Genomic DNA, 17438 nt, shown 5'->3' with positions numbered 1-17438 from the left:
ACATAAACTCTGTTTTCATTTTTGGAAATTTATTTTTTAAAAAAGGTAGAAGAAAATACCTCAAAAACTATTTTAAATATATCTATATTTTAAAACAATAGTTAAGATAGGCATCTAACAGCAAGCTGTAGCTATTAAGAAAGAGCTTGAAATAATTGTTATGGGCATTTGCCCCCAAAGTAAGATTAATATTTGAAAATGCTCAATAGGTTTTTTTTCTCCCAACCATAATAATGGTGTCTTTCCTGTTGTGTGTGAAGACTTTTGAATGATGCATGATTTTTAAAAATTAGTTGTATCTCGATATGAGATACTAGTATTTCTTATTATAAGCATAAAACATAACTTCTTGTATGGATAATATACATACTTTTTAAGTACTTTGACTTATAACTTAACAAGTTCACCATTTTTAAAATTAATGATTACATTTATAAAAATTCCACTTTAAAACTAAAAGTATATTTTTAGCAGTATGTATTATAAATATAACATGTTACTGCATGATTGGAAAACAAATCTGAAAGCGTTGCAATAATTTAAGACCAAGAACATTGAAAGATATTGCAAATAATCCATTTTTTTAACCTTTGAATACTACATAAAACCCTATGCAAAGTTTTAAAACACGAATAAGGTGCAGCTAGCAGCATATTCATGATTTTGGCGTTATACACATGTCTGTCACTTGGTTTAAACCGAACAATGTGGATTAAATCATAAAAAGTTTTCATTGCCTAAAAAAGTGCAGAAAAATTCAAGTTTTAAGTTCAGTGCTCTTTATTCTGCAAAAACCAAAACCCCAATGTTAGATGTAAAATAAATCTTTGCCACCGAAAAATTTGCCTTTGGATATAGCTTGTCTGATGTCACATGAGAAATGCCATAAGCAAAACGTATGTGGAAAATAGAACTCAGGGCAGAACTTGGAAGCCTGCGGTGTCTTCTCCACGCCCTCCCTTTCCTCTGTACACTCCCCGCTGACCTCTGTGACCTAGAAGGAACACTTTCAGACTGGTTTCAAATCCTCACCTATCTATAGAAGTAACCTCAGAGGACTCTACAATGAAAAGAAAGGATTTATACTTACAGACAATAATATAAACAAGGAGCAGCATTATTTCACATCCACAAAATCCTCAAGTAAGGAAGTTACTAATAATTGAGTTGAATCCATGACCACTTTGAACACTTTGCATGATTGAAATGCACATGAAGAATTTGTCAGAATGTAAGTTTCCAAACAACATTCTGAGCAAATACAAATGGATTCTAATTTGCAAAGAGACCTCTACTGGGCATATGGTCCACCTGGGGAAATCACTTCCTAATTGTACATGGCTTGTTCCACTTCAGTTTTTCAGTTAAAGACAAAGGGGAAAAAAAGAATGTTGATGATGTGGGGAAAACATATCTTTCATCTTACATTTTCTGGTATATGCTATTTAGTGGATTATTTTGGGTGTTATTTTTCCTGAAGTCTTGTCTTAATGGTGACTATTACTTTTTGAATTTAACAAACAAACAAAAGAATGAGGCGGGGGGAGTCATCTCTCAAATTACAATAAATTCCTGGGTTAGTTACTGTCTCTTATTTATATACTGAATTAAGTCTAGCTCTGAGGAGGCTTATTTCTTTTGGTATTTTTTTTTTTTTTTTTTTTTTTGGCCAGTCCTGGGGCTTGAACTCTCAGGGCCTGAGCACTGTCCCTGGCTTCTTTTTGCTCAAGGCTAGCACTCTGCCACTTGAGCCCCAGTGCCACTCACTTCTGGCCTTTTCTGTGTATGTGGTGCTGAGGAATCGAACCCAGGGCTTCATGTATACGAGGCGAACACTTGACCACTAGGCCATATTCCCAGCCTGAGGAAGCTTATTTGTTATACTCAAAAATACTTTTAAGCTTTCTAGTCTTAGAGTCTCCAGGAAGTTGAGCACACTTTGTGGATTAACAACAAAATAAAATAATTTAACACATTCAGATTTTCTTATAAAATCCATCTCAGGCATAAGTATCCATATCCCTATTTGGAAGCAATTTACAAGTTGACCCATTTATATACAATAGGAAAAAACGACAGTGAAGATAAACTTTCATACAAATAACAAAAAATAACAGCGAATTAACTGAAGCTAATATGGCCTTCTACAATCAGTCAGTATCAATCAGTATATTAACTCACTTAATATTTCTCAACTTTAAAAATCTGTAATTTGATTTTCATATTAAAAAAAACTACACATTTATAAAAAGGACCTAATACTTCCTGAAACACATCATGGAACAATGAGTTTATTGGACAATATATATATATACACATTAAGCAATTGGTAAACTGCCAATTCTCATCAGAAAGCTGACATTAAACAAACAGAAATGTTATTCATTGGTACTTTCTACAAATTCAAAAATTTTTGAAAAGGTTTTCATCTTTAAAATATTTCTTTTGGCTTAGTCAATTACCTTTATCACATATATTTACTCTCTACCCAATGATTCCTAAAATAAACTTAAATGTAAACTTTTATATCCAGTAGTGCACATTATAAAATGTAAACAAACACTTTATTAATGAAAAGAGTAAAGAGAAAAAGATGCATAACAGATTATGTGAAAAAGTTAAAATGTTTTACACATACCTTTAACAATCATGTGGAATAGAAAAGCAACCATGTTAGCTATCAATTGTGCTGATTATTTTGTAATGATTTTAAGCAATTTTTCATAAGACTACTTAATGTCATTAACATTAATCTTAATGCTTTATTTTGCTCTTTCTTTGTGGTTTTAACACCAATAAATATTATCTCAGAATAACCTATATGAAAGATTGCTTCTTCCAGATCTACGAGTGGTTTCTTTTCTGTCTGAACTGCTATTATAGTAGTCAATCATGCACTGTTCACTGCTGCAGCAATTAGCATTATAATCCATTACAGAAATAATTTAGATACCAAGGTGTACATATTTTCCTTTCTTTCAGCTTATGAAAATCTTGAAAGGGTATGTACAGATTTATAGTATATTTCTATAGAAAATAATTTGTGGGTCATCTTCTAGAATGATTGACAACAAACAGTTGTAATTTCCCATACCACCCCATGTTCACTGAGAATGAATTTGCTCATCACCTGAGGGAATCATCAGAACTATCAGCAAATATAGGGCATTTTTAAAGAGGGAGCTCAGCAATTCACTGAAATAAAGAAACCGTGTTGTTTTAGCAATTTTAATTAAGTAATGCAAAGATACATTTGGTTAAACATTTTATAAAAATCCAAGCAAAATTAAAAACTTAGCCAATTTCAACTCTTCTACAAATTTAACCAATAACTGTTTTGGTCAAATTTACCTTTAGCTGAATGAATGAGAAAAAGAACAAAGGATGTTGAAGTAGTCTCCTCACCACAATGGAGGTTTTCCCACTTCCCACACTGAATGGTCACTACACGGAAACTTCCAGAATGATGACCAGTTCCGTCCATCATGCTCCACACTTTTCTTTTCAATGAAAAGTGACATATCACTTTGTTTTGTTTTTGACAAAATATAAACTAAACACAAGTATATAATAACAAGAATCCAAGAGAAGCTCATACACAAATCAACTATGTGTATGTTTTGATTATTTAAAGCCCACCATTCAGCTTAATCTAAAGATATGGTAACAAAGTTTGTTTCTTTTTCACAAATGATACTGATGCCCAGTCAGTTTAAGGAAAGGAGAGTCCAAGACAGCTGTTATAATCCAATGCAGTGAAACAAATCTAACCATTTCAGCTCAGGACTTCTGACTTATTGCCTCTCCCCTGAAACAGGTCAAACACTGATGGCAGATACAACGGCACAAAATCTTTTGGCATATGAAAGTTTAATACAGGAATGATCCAAGAAATAGTCCCTGCACGTCTCCTCAACATCCCTCTTCGTGTCTTCATCTGTCAGCTCATGGCTGGCACACACAAAGTGCTCCAGTGTGAGTGTGTGTGAACACTCCCCAGGCAAAGCCACATGACTGAGGTAAAACAGTGCATGATTGTGCTAGGAAAGAAGACTTTTCAGTGATGAACACCCCATGAATGTTAACTTTCCTATGTAAATCAATGAATGGATGAGTTGGACTTAATGAATTCTGGTGGTCAGAACTGGTACCACTTCTTATCTTTGTATTTCAACATCATCTAAAGAAGAAAAAGAGAAAAGAAACATGTTTTGAAAATGCAAGAACAACAGTATTTATAACTAGCATTTATACTTTTCCAAAACATTCTATCACTCTGAAATATCCTATAAAATCACTATGCTGGTTACTTCAAATCAGTTTAGTGAAAACAGTAAGTAAAAATAGTTTTATGAGGAAAAATAACTATACGCACAATTATGTCACTCCAAGCCAACAAAACATATGTCAACAGGTCCAAATTCTTTTGTAGATGTGACATAATACATGACAGCATGAAGTGATGTAATTTGGTGACTAAGATAGTGATCCACAAATAAGTTAATTTTCAGGTCTCTAATTTAAAGTAAACTGAAGAATTTCACATTTGAATACTGATTCCATTACCCATCACTATGACTGTTACTGCTACAATGTCTTGTTTTCCTTAGACCCTGGAATATTTGATAGAAGGGAAAAGCTCTTTGTTACTTAGCGTATAGATACATTGCAAAATTAAATGAAGTGCTATGTGCCTTATGGATCACACAGCAAAATACAGGGTTAGAACCACAGAATTCCCGCCCTTTCAGCTGAGATGCCTATGGGCACAGTATAAGTATTTAACAAGTATTTAAGAAGGATCTCTGAATTCCTCTGGAGCCCTGGATATCTCCCAGATAAAGTTTTCTCTGTCACGAATTGCAATTTTCATAATTCTTGAGTAAAGAGATTTCTGTTTGAACAACTTAAAGAGTATTGCTATAATTAGGTTCTCAAGTGTAAAAATCACCTTCATATGGCTGATTCAGACAACAAATTCAAAATTCCCTCAATGACCAGACTAGGAACTAAGATGGAAAGTAAGCCAGTGCAAAGAATAAAGGAGTGGAGACTTGTGCCCATGTTAAAAATGTGCATTTTACACAAACGCTTTCAAGAGTTCAGTTTTTAAAGAGCATTATGTTTGTCAACAGGTTATTTAGGGATCCCTATTTTACAGCACCTGTTTCTGAGCTCATAATTTCTGAGGTCCATCAAGACAAACACATTGCAGAACACTCTCTAACCCTCCATGTGAAAGTCCAACCTGGAACATGGACTAGCATTACTCTTTATTTCAGTCAAAATGCTTGTCAATTTAATCTATTTTGATGGGGGGGGGGAATCAAAGGGACGATTATTTTCTTCTCTAGGATAAAATTTTGAGGAATTTAAGGAAAATTGGTATTTTCATTGCTGTTTGGAAGAAACAGTTACAAAGCTGCTAATATTGTTTATAAAGACTCTCAAGGGGAGCAGGTTCTTCAACGTGTACTTTACTAAGATCAAAGGATTACTAAGATGTCCTTGTAATGGTTCCCTCTGGTGGCAAAACACAGGAATCTGCAATTGTACAAATGACATAAGAAAGTTCATCTGTATAGAAATACAACAGCCATATACAAATACATCCACTCTAATGTTTGCCTTTCCAAGGTCTTTTAAGAATCTGCTGACAGACATACCTCATGAGCATGTTTAGAAAATGAATCTGCACTTGATAACATAGCTGCAGTTCTTTCTTCCAAGTCACTAAGTTTCTGCCCTCTTTCATCCAGTGCCAACCTGGCTCTTGCTAATTCTCCGACAACTCCGGATGCTGCTCCTTTCACCCCTTCTATGCCACCAGGACCAGGGATGTGCTGTGCAAGACTCCTTGAAGCCTTCCCAGAGGATGACTCTCCAACTGAAAGGATTTGAACAACCAAAGAGTAAGGCAAAGAGTGAAGGAACATGGTTCAACTGGCAGAGTGCCTGCCTTGTAACAAGTATGAGTGAGGCCCTGAGCTCAAAAGTATTATTAAAAAAAAATAAAAAGAAAAAGTGAAAGTTTTATTACATAAAATCCTTCTGGCTGGGTGCTGGTGGCACACGCCTGTAATTCTATCTCCTCAGGAGGCTGAGATCTGAGAATCATGGTTTGAAGCCAGCTCTAACAGGAGAGTCCGTGAGTCTATTAGCTCCAATTAATCAGAGAAAAAGCTGAAAGTGGTGCTGTGGCTCAAAGTGATAGAGCACTAGCTTTGAGCAAAAAATAAGAAATAAATAAAATCCCAGGGACAGCATCCAGGCTCAGAGTTCAAAACCCAGGATTAACAAAAATAAAAAAAAAATCCTTCTACATGACAGTATTAAAATATAATTTTTGGACTGAGTGTCAATACAATTGAAAATATATATTTAATTTTATAATTAGTATACTTTTGTCATGATGGTTTTAATAATTTCTAGGTACTTTTCAAGCATACAAAAATACAATGTCCATTAACAAATATTTTCCTCTATACTACTTCAAACAGCAAGACTTCTCTTTTTTTTTTTTTTTTTTTTTGGCCAGTCCTGGGCCTTGGACTCAGGGCCTGAGCACTGTCCCTGGCTTCTTCCCGCTCAAGGCTAGCACTCTGCCACTTGAGCCACAGCGCCGCTTCTGGCCGTTTTTCTGTATATGTGGTGCTGGGGAATCGAACCTAGGGCCTCGTGTATCCGAGGCAGGCACTCTTGCCACTAGGCTATATCCCCAGCCCCAAGACTTCTCTTTAAACTAGTATTTGAACTGCAAAGCAAGCTGGTAATTATTTAAGTGAGTAATTGCATGTAAATAAAAATTTACATAAGTAAAGATTAACTTAGAAGACATTTTACTTCAAATATGCATTTAAATTTAAATATACAGATTTGTTTAAATTTATTTATTCTCTCTTTTCTTTGAGGAAAAAATATCACCAGGTATCAAAGGCTGGATCCTTCTTCCTCAGCCTTCTGAGTCCTGGGATTACAGGCATATGCCACCTATACATCCAGCCTACTCCTGGCTTTGTGAAAATACTATCCTCAAAGTTAAAAGTATTTCATATTAGTCTCTAAAATCTGTAGGTATGTGGTATCTGTCTCCATTTATCTTTCACTTGCCAAATAGGTCAGGCTTTCCCTTCAACGGGCCTTAGGATTGTTTCCTTTTACTTCATAATTCAGTCTCTGAGTATCTAACAGCTGGATCACTGCAAGTCTTCATTCACTAAAAGCTTATTCTGATCCATTCCCTTTTTTTTAAAGCTTACATTTCTTTCTTTGATAAAACAATATAACCAGTATGCCATAAAACTGTCTCTTCAGGTAAACAACTCACAAAGCTGTGCAACCACTGCCACTGTCTAATTCTAGGGCACTTCATTAATTCAAAAGAAGTGCATACCTGTTAGCAATCATTTTCCAGTCATTCTCTTCCTACCACTAATTAATTCTTTCTCTATAAATTTGCCTATTCTGACCATTTCATGCAAATCAATTTATACAGCATGTTGCCATATGTGGCTGGATTTTCACTGAGAACAATGTCACAGCTCATCAGGTGATAAGTATTTGGTTAATTTCCACTTTTTAGCTATTATGAATAAGGGTATCAATGAGCACTTGTAGATTTTGTGTGAACAGTGGACTTTTATTTCCAAGAGTGAAACTGCTAGTTTTGAAAGGTTGATGCACCATTTTTTATTGCTTATAGTAATGTACGAGCTTTCTAACTTCTCCACATCCTTGCCAGTATTTTTGGAGGTTACATAGGATGGATTAAGTACTGAAGATGTTTGAGAAGTTGAAGTCATAGCTTGATTCTCGGGGTCCTTTATGGTGTCATGTGCTGCAGGTTTGGTCCCAGCTGATGGCACACTTGGAAGCTGGTGGAACTTTTAGGCCACAGGGCCTAGGAGAGGGAAGAAGTTCTTTCCCTACCCCATTCTGCTTTCTGGCTGCCGTGAGGGGCAGCTGCGCTTCATCAAGTGCTCCTACCTGTAATGGTCTAATTTGCCACAGACGCAGAAACCAGAGTCATAGACTGACCATTGACTGAAGCCAAGAACCAAAATAAACCTTCCCTACTTTTATGGTTGGTTTTCTCAGGTATTCTGTGAAAGTGACATACATCTAAGATAGTCATCAATTAAAGGTAATCACAGAAATAAAAATAATAAGATAACATGTAGCACAAAGAAGATACTTCCTAAATAATTCATTTATAGTTGTGAATACTCCCTTTTAAGCTCCTTGAAGTAATTTTACTTTTGGTTCCTTGAGAAAAATACTTTCCTGACTAGGAATAGAATGACAAAATAATTTTATGTGTTATATTAGTACTTGTGTATGTATTAGAATATTTCTACATACCTATGTATCTATAAAGGTATCTTTAAATTGTTTGATGTGACTTGCTGTGACAAAGAAGAAAAAAGTGAACAAAATTTACACATGTAAGAAGTTTACAGCACTGGAACGTTTCTTTCTTAAAGATATATATCAGTTGAATCAAATAAATGAACTCACATAGTTCTTCTCTGTCAAGAGACTGAGCACCACCTCCAAACAGGCCTTTAAAGAACCCCCTGTTGGGTGCCTCAGGTGTTTCCACAGGAGTGAAGAGTTCACCCAACATCTCCTTTAAAATCAAAAGAAATTGTAGTTGTTAAAGCTGCAGGGAAACTAATCCATCAGTAACAAAATAACCATTCTAAAATCTTTCATGTGAGTTTGTAACATTACATGTTGAGATTGAGGGTTAACTTGCTGCCTTCTTCTTTCACTGGAGGAATTTCTTTGCAGTGAAGGCAAAGACAGACTTTTACTTAGACTGTGAGGACAATGTTCTTGTTGCTGGTATTTTTTTAGCACAGGCTAGTTTGGAACTTGATCTTATTGTCTCTTTCTCGAGTACTTGTAATCCTAATTACAAATGTGTGGCACTAGGCCTACAAAGATTTAAATTTTTCAAGAAAATATTCACATAACTTATCAAGAATTGATAATTAGATTATGTCTTCTTACATCAAGAAGAACATTTTGTATTAGCAGGTCAAGTAGTTCAATGTAGTTATGATAATGTACAGTTTTAGAGTTACATTGAATCAGAAAGTCAATACTTTAGACACACTAACTTCCTTTTCCATAAGTACTACTAGGAAGAGAATTACACAAACATATCTGGGATTTCAGAAATCTGGCAGGAAGCTGGAAAGAGCTCCTTCCATACTGCCATATTTTGGAGTTAGTCATGCTAAATCACAGAGTAATATGATACACAAATAGTCATGGTGAAACACAAAGCTTTATTCACTCCACTTAAAACTATCATTCATATTTACTTAATTAGGTACTTAATGAACTCCTTTCTTTTCCTTCCCTTCTCTTCTCTTTTTCTTCTCTCTTCCCCTTCTTCCTTTTCTCCTTCTCCTCTCTTCCCCTCTCCTCTCTTTTCTTGAGCCATGCTCCTGTCCTTTTGCTCTCAGTGTTATTTTTTGTGGTTGTTGTGTGTTTGTTTTTGGGAAGTACAGTCTTGTGTTTTTGCTTTGTGTTTGTGTTAAGTCCTCCAACATTCACCTGCCAAGGAGGTTGGATTATTGGAGTGAACCACCATACCCAGCTTATTTTGGGGACAGCATTTCACTGACCTCTTGTCCTGGCTGGCCTCACACTACCCTCCTCCTCCTGTCTCCTGTCTTGAGTAGCTGGGATTATAGGAATGCATAATCACATCTGGCTCTTCGAAAAGTGATTACGAACAGCAGATGTTTCCAAGTTTGTTGAGGTTATTGATTTATCTTTCACAAATGGCACTTTTGGCATCTCAGCTAAGAAACTATTATAATCCAACAGAACAAGAGATTTTCTGTTTCCTTCCAGAAGTTTTATAGTTTTCTTTTAAATCTATGATCCACTGTAAGAAAATTTTTGTATGTATTATGAGGTTTGGATGAAAGCTTTTTTTAAATTTCAGTATCCATTAATTCCAGAAACATTTATTGAAAAGGCAGTATTTCTCTGTTGCAATGCCTTTTCAAAAATCTGTTGTCCATAGAAACATTATACAAACATATATATATATATATAATTTATTTTTGGATACACTATTCTGGTCCATTGACCTAATGGTCCATATGATGCCAATACCATGTTCCTTTGATTACTTTAGCTTTATTTACTATGATTCTTAAAATAAGGCTCTTGAATTTTGTCTCTTTTCAGTAGTTTTGACTATTTTAGTTTTCTGCTATTTACATATTAAGTTTAGAGTAAACTCCGAAAAATTGCCTTTTTTTTTTCTTCCTTTTTTCAGTATGGCCTTTGAACTCAGGGCCTTGTACTTGTTAGGTAAGCTCAGTCACTTGAGCCTTCAGTCCACACTGCTCTGGTTATTTTGGAGATAAGGTCTCACTTTGTGCTAAGCTGTTCTGATTACAGTTCTGCTCCTTATGCTTCCTGACTCAGATGGGATGAAGGCATGTCTTTCTATGCCCAGTCATTTCTGCTGAGATGGGTGTTAACAACCTTTTCCCCAGGCTATACTCAAACTGGAGTCCCCAGATCACTGCCTCCTAGCTTATAATCATAAGTATGAGATATCAGTTCCTGGCTAAAAATTAGTCAACTTTTAGCAACAACAAAAATGCCACTGGAATTAAAATTAAATGTACAGATTTCACTTTCACTTTTGAAAAAAGAATCATTTTTTATTTACCTGGAGATTTTCACATGTCTCCTGACTATACGTAAGCCTCTGGATTTCCGTGGGTGAAACAAGATATAATGCTTGTCCATTGTTGGTGAAGCAGAATGTTCTGGCTATCCGCATATTGGTAAGGGGTAAGTAATACACATCCAACAGAGGTCTTAAACTTGGCAAACTTGAGAAAAATGTTAAAAAGTTGTTAACAATAAACATGGTAAGTTTTAGTTTTAAATAAATTATTAATGAAAGTTAAAATTGCATGTCTGGGATTTTGTGATTTAGATGATTGATATATCTTAGTGAAAGAGAGAAAAGGATTTATGTCTCTCATGCAAGCATTCACTATTAGGTGGAGGAAACTGAATTTTCAGTGTATAAGGCTATGACAAAAGAACATTTCTTAAGTTGGATTTAATTCTTTGTGTTATTTGAGGAGGAAGTGTTGCATGATCTAAGGAGGAAGTGATGTGTGTGTGTGTGTGTGTGTGTGTGTGTGTGTGTGTGTGACCTAAGGAGGAAGTGCTATGTGATCTGAGAAAGTGTTGTGGGGGAGAAGGAAGTGGTGTGTGTTCTGTGGAGGAAGGGCTACCTGTGTGTGTTTAAGAACATCTCATTCTTACCTGAAAGTCATAATATGACCATTTGCACAGAAACACGCAAGGCAGATGCTGTTGCTCAATGTTACAATATCTCCTCGTAGTACGAACGAGGTTTCAGTAATGTTCTGCTTATAAGCACAGTTTTGTGATGGCAGTGTGATCACTTTTGCCTGCTTTTCAGAACATATCACTGCATACTGGTTTTCACTAATTTCCTGAGAAGAGGAAGGGGATACTGAAACAGGTCGCCGCTTTTTCAATTTCTCCTTCTCATCTTTTTCTTCAGGAACATTGTGTTCTTTCCAGGGTTCATAGGCAGGTGGTATTAAGCAGCCTGTGGCATCCAGAAAGGCCATCCTCAAGATTGCACCTTTTAGTCTCAATATAGTACCTAAATATAGAAATTTAGTACATAACTAAAATATTTTAATCCAGATAAATGTTTATCACTAATCTAGACTCTATAGTTGAAAACATTTATTTTTATAAATCATAGGCTTATTTTTTCTAATTATCTTCAAATAGTTGTCAAAAGGGATTTCAATTGAACATGGCTATGTACAATGTTTCCTGATCAGTCACCCTACCTTCACAACCCCCTTTGCATTTTAAATTGAATTTAAACATCGCGTCATAGATAAGATTAAAAATTCAAGCCAAGTATTTATCAGTGTGCAAAGATAACATTACATGCCTATAACAGATAAATACCACTGACTGACACTTGGTAATTTAATTAAGTAGGGTCAAATTGAGTAAGTCCTGGCATCTGGAGCTACACTGCCTCTCATGGCCAGCGAGTGTACTGCCAGGAGTACGAGCCTGCATAGACAGAAGATGGCATCTGGCATTGTCTAGTATGACAGCAACTAGACCTAAGTGTTGGAAATGTTCCTGTCCTTTGTAGAAACTGTGGTGTACCATGACAGCAAAACACATGCTATATTCGAACACTTCAATAAAAAACAGTGAAATGTAACGTCCCTCACTGATTTAAAAATGATTGTCTTTTGAAATGACAGTACTTTAACTACAACAAAATTTTAAAAAGCATTAAAGTTAATTTTGAGGGCTAAGATAGTCTTGCCTAAAATTAGTCATATATTTTTTAGATGGCTACTAGAAAAATTTAAATGCTCTATGTAGATTACCTTACATTTCTAATTTCTACCTTACATTTGTAGTATTGATACAGAGGAACAATGAGAAAAACAATCCTAGATATTCCTTAACTATTCATCTAAAATCATAACTGCTCTGTAAAATATTCACCAATAAATATTAGATATACTCAGGTATTATTTTAATAGGTCTGCAGTTTTACTTGTTTGCTTTCATTAATGGTACCTTTAATGATTAAAAATGTAGACTTATTTTTAAGTAAGCTAAGTGACATAAATTTACCAAAAGGATATAACTTTCTAGTTCAACAATTCTTGATGTTTTATTATTTATACGTATATATTTGCTGTAGCATCCAACATTTCCATATATTATTTCCTTTTATTTCTAAGAGGAAATGTTCCCGATGTGCTCTCTTAATTTCATGTCATTTTTTTGTTGTTGTTGATGTTCCAGTTCTGGGGCTTCTGGTGTTGTCCCTGAGCTTTTTTTTTTTTTTGCTCAAAGCTAGCGGTCTACCACTTGGGCTTCACTTCTGACTTTTTGGTGGCTAACTGGACATAAGAGTCTCAAGGACTTTCTTCCTGGCTGGCTTTGAACTGCAACGGGCAGATCTCAGCCTTCTCAGCAGCTCGTATTTCAGGCATGAGTCACTAGCACCTGGCCATCATAATTGTGTTTTTTTTTTGAGAAAAAAATTCTTCTTTTAACTTGTTTTCTCTAATGTAAGGTTTCCAGACAAAATCAAGAATATATAAATATGAATTTCAGATAAATATATCTTTAGTAAAAGTATACCTGGGATATATCATTTTTGAATACTATGTAGAAAATATTTATATTGAAAAGTATCTGTTACTTGCAACAAAAATTTGACTGGGCATGCTATATATTTATTGACCTAAATGCTAGTAATAACAGACTTTAGGTTTGGCAAGTAGATAAACTATTTTAACACCATATGGTAGAAAAATGAGACATATAGAGCAATTTTAATCTTATTGTTTTTAGTAGTATTAATCTTGAAAACTATTTTAAAGCTAGTTTTCTTTCATTTGGTTTACTCAGAGTCCTGGCTTTAAATCTTGATGAGGCAAGCTGAATTACCCACGTTAGTTATTTAGCACATACATGTACCTATTATGTCCATTTTCTAACAAGGGCCCCAAATGACACTTCAATGTATGATTGTCCTACATTTGGCAAGATTTTTAAGAATGTTTCCCAGTGGCAACTAAAAGGCAGTATCTAAAAACAACCACAAAAAAGAGTGACAAAGAAGATTATTTCTGTTTTAATTTTGCCAAGTACTGGCAAAATTGAATTCAGGGTCTAAATTTGGTAGAAGCAACTGCTCTAAGACTTGATCTGCACTAAGTCCTTCTGATTTTTGAGTTTCTTTTCCAGATAAGAGTCTTAGGCTATCTTTACCCAGACTGGACTTAAAGACTTGAATCTCAATTCTCCTATCTCCATCTCCTGAGTAGCTGGGATTATACATATACATCATCATGCCTGACGGTTTTAGGTTCTTAAGTGCCGTAAGCTATCTACTTGAGATATCCATCTCTTCTCACAGTTCCACTACAGAAAATGTGATATGAATGCCATTGATGTACTTTTCAGTAGGCATCTCATGAAAAACAAGCCTCAAAGCTTTCACTGTTGAGAAGGAATTTATAAAGTTCCATTTAGCTGTGATAAATATAGATTATTTTTGTATCAAAGTAACTTTATAGTTGATTTTATATCAAGTTGGAAAACAGCTTACTTCTTACATGGTTAAGAGTAGATTATCTGATTTAATCCTTTCATTTACGTAAAACTAACAGATGTCAACTGTACAAAATTTAGAAACAAATTAATGAAGAGGAAAAACAAAAATTACTAAGTCCTACAAATAAGAGATAATTTGTATTAACATTCTGAGTTTCACCTTTCCAGGGTTTTCCTTTTCTTTTTGTTTTCCTGTTCCTATACATGTATTGGTTGCTTACTAACAAGGAATAAGATTTTTTAGAATGCCATCATTATGTAACCTCATTTTTTCAATATAACAGCTAAATGGGCAGTATCCACTTAACTATTAATTGAATAAACTGAAGTGCACTTAAAATGCCAAAATTCAAGAACTGTAAAAGTCTATTATAGAAATGCACTTAAAATCCATTATAGTCATGGTTACTTTCATTTGGATGAGCACAAGTGAATAGTAATGGAAACCAGAGATCTCAGTTATTTCTACACCTAACAAACTCAATACACATTGGATAGAATCCTGTCTTATTTTTAACATGAAGGTTGATAAAGCCACTATTTCCTGAAAGAATCTCAGATTTCACACTTGAAATTTTTAATAAAAACTACTTCTAAGTACAGAATTTTAGAAATGAACATTTCAGTTTTCCCCTAAATATAAAGCATATTTTTGCTTAAAAGAACATTTGAGGTATTAGGATATATTACTATACTATTTCCCCCCTCCCCCGTTATTTTCTTATGTTCTACTTATATTAGATCCTAGAGTTTAAAAAGTGTAAAAATTGAATGGCTGTGTAAATGATATTCTGAAATCATAATCCAAGTATTGCTCTATTTAAAGCATAAGATTAGCTGGCACTGGTGGCTAACATCTATCACCCTAGTTATTCAGAAGGCTGAGGTTTGAGGATTGCAGTTTGAAGCCAATCTGGGCAGGAAAGTTTTTAAGACTCGTATCTCCAACTAACCACCAAAAGGCCAGAAGTGAAGATCTAGATCAGGCTCAAGTGGTAGAACTTCAGCCTTGAGTGAAAAGCTAAAGGACAGTGTCTAGGCCCTGAGTTCATTGAAGCCCTAGGACCAACACCAACACACAGACACACACAGACACAGACACAGACACAGACACAGACACAGACACACAGACACACACACACACACGTAAGATTTTACTGCTTTACTTTTACTTTAGAATTCTATTTATTTTTATTTTAGAATTCAGAGGCTTCTAGTTAACTCACAGCAAGTCACAGATGTAGAACTTTTAACTGTGCACCAACCATACATACCACTTGGAGACACAATCACTGGCTGCAGAAGTCTTTGTTCTCCTCCTGGGGGAAGGTTCAGGGCAATGACCAGCACTGTTCCTAGTGTTGTTCCAACCCAAAGACATGGGCATGGAGCGGAGTCTGCCTTTCGAGTATAAGTTTCACAGAAATGAAGAGCGGAAATGGCTTCTCGGGATTCTTTGTCGATGCTGGTTACACTTGAACTCCGTGATCTGCTGAAGGAATTATCCTTTACATCTGAAATGATTTAAAATGTTGTGAGATTGCTCAAGTTAAACAAAAATCAGTTTCTGGTATAAACTTTGTCAAGTAGTTGAGTCTGTAAAAAATGAAAATTTGTGACATACTTAGATTTTAATTTCTTTTAACAAAAAAGAAAAACTTACTTTTATGTTGTTAGAATTTCCCTTTTGCTTAAATGTATGACACAAATCCAGTTCTTAGAATGGAAAAGGGTACTGTTCAATGACTATGACCTTTGGCATCCTGGCTACTTCTCGCTTTTCTCATTAGGTAATACTAGGAAAGTGAAAGTCCTAGCAATTGTCTACATGCTTATTACAAAATGCACTTGTGTAAGTACTGCAATAATGGACTTATTTTTTCCAATCTGTCCATGTGAATGTCCAAGCAGTAAAAACATAGCTTCCAGTTTTCTTCAATGTCAAACTATAATCAACAGTCATTTAATAAACTGCTCATCAAAATTAATAACTGGTGGGGCTGGGGATATGGCCTAGTGGCAAGAGTGCTTGCCTTGCATACATGAGGCCCTGGGTTCGATTCCCCAGCACCACATATACAGAAAATAGCCAGAAGTGGTGCGGTGGCTCAAGTGGCAGAGTGCTAGCCTTGAGCAAAAACAAGCCAGGGACAGTGCTCAGGCCCTGAGTTCAAGGCCCAGGACTGGCCAAAAAAAAAATTAATAACTGGTACTTCAATATACAAGGCCTATTTCCTTTACTCAGTTTTGACTGTAACAATGTGCATATTTTAAAATTACAATAATAAATCTCCCTTTAGCTACTTCCTCTGTGGCCAATGCCAAGCCTATGTCAAGTCCTGGCCTTGTTTCTTTAGGGGCTGCATTCCAAATGCTTACTGGACATTTTCCCTGTTTTTTTTTTTTTTCCTCACTAAGCACGATCAAGTCACTTCCATAACCAAAACGCTAGATTCTTTTCATGAATTTGTCAAATAACTATATTAATAAACAACTACATTAATGACACTTCTGCTCTCTTAAGAAACAGGTGTGATCCTTTTCTTCCAGTTTACCTACTGAGTGCCCAGCAGTATGCTGTTTTATTTCAATGTTGCTTTATTTCTTCCATTAACAATTGCCTTGGATTAGTCTGAGTTCAGGTTCTCACTGCCATATGTCTAGATTGACACACCTTTAGTCTCTCACAGCTAGCACAATCCAATTATATTTTATATGGCATAGTTAAAATTTTGTGACTTGTTCAAAAAGTCCTCAGGGGCTTCCATTTGTCTACTTCATCATGCTCATTCTCAGGCTTTTAAGAAACTTCACAAAACATCTTTAATGCGCTTGCTGGCTCTATTTCCTAATGCTACGCTACTTCACTTCATTGTGGAATCTCAGTAGAGCCATCTGATTTTCTCTAAACATGCCCAGAACTTGGCTACATTTAGGCCTTTACTTTTGATTTTCCCTGCATCAGCCCTTCTCAACCTTTCCCAAGTTGTGTGTATTTTCCACTTCAGTTTATCCTGACTCCCACAACCACAGTTTCCCTCCCTTTTGATGCTCCAGCTACAGAAGATTCCACCTCTCCCATTACACTCACACTGCATTTGCTTTACAGTTATTATTTTTATTTTTTTGGCCAGTCCTGGGGCTTGGACTCAGGGCTGAGCACTGTCCCTGGCTTCTTTTTGCTCAAGGCTAGCACTCTGCCACTTGAGCCACAGCGCCACTTCTGGCCATTTTCTGTATATGTG

The 17438-nt window shown here is 35.5% G+C and overlaps 1 protein-coding gene across 5 annotated transcripts in view; it reads right to left on the bottom strand.

Moving 5' to 3' along the window:
• Positions 1 to 2275: 2275 nt before the first annotated feature.
• Positions 2276 to 17438, bottom strand: part of Stxbp5 (syntaxin binding protein 5) — a 99899-nt gene continuing 84736 nt past the window's right edge. For all 5 annotated transcript variants that reach the window (XM_048354254.1, XM_048354253.1, XM_048354255.1 and 2 more), the window contains 6 exons: positions 15468 to 15707; positions 11317 to 11686; positions 10706 to 10871; positions 8518 to 8629; positions 5667 to 5887; positions 2276 to 4180 (listed from right to left, as the gene is read on the bottom strand). In XM_048354254.1, the coding sequence (XP_048210211.1) occupies positions 4139 to 4180; positions 5667 to 5887; positions 8518 to 8629; positions 10706 to 10871; positions 11317 to 11686; positions 15468 to 15707 (1151 nt within the window). In that variant the 3' untranslated portion in view covers positions 2276 to 4138. The remainder of the gene's footprint in view (positions 4181 to 5666; positions 5888 to 8517; positions 8630 to 10705; positions 10872 to 11316; positions 11687 to 15467; positions 15708 to 17438) is intronic.

This window comes from Perognathus longimembris, chromosome 9 (genome assembly GCF_023159225.1).
Source record: "Perognathus longimembris pacificus isolate PPM17 chromosome 9, ASM2315922v1, whole genome shotgun sequence".
NCBI lineage: Eukaryota > Metazoa > Chordata > Mammalia > Rodentia > Heteromyidae > Perognathus > Perognathus longimembris.
Note: the sequence above shows the minus strand (reverse complement) of the source record. Positions and strands in the feature narration are given on the sequence as shown.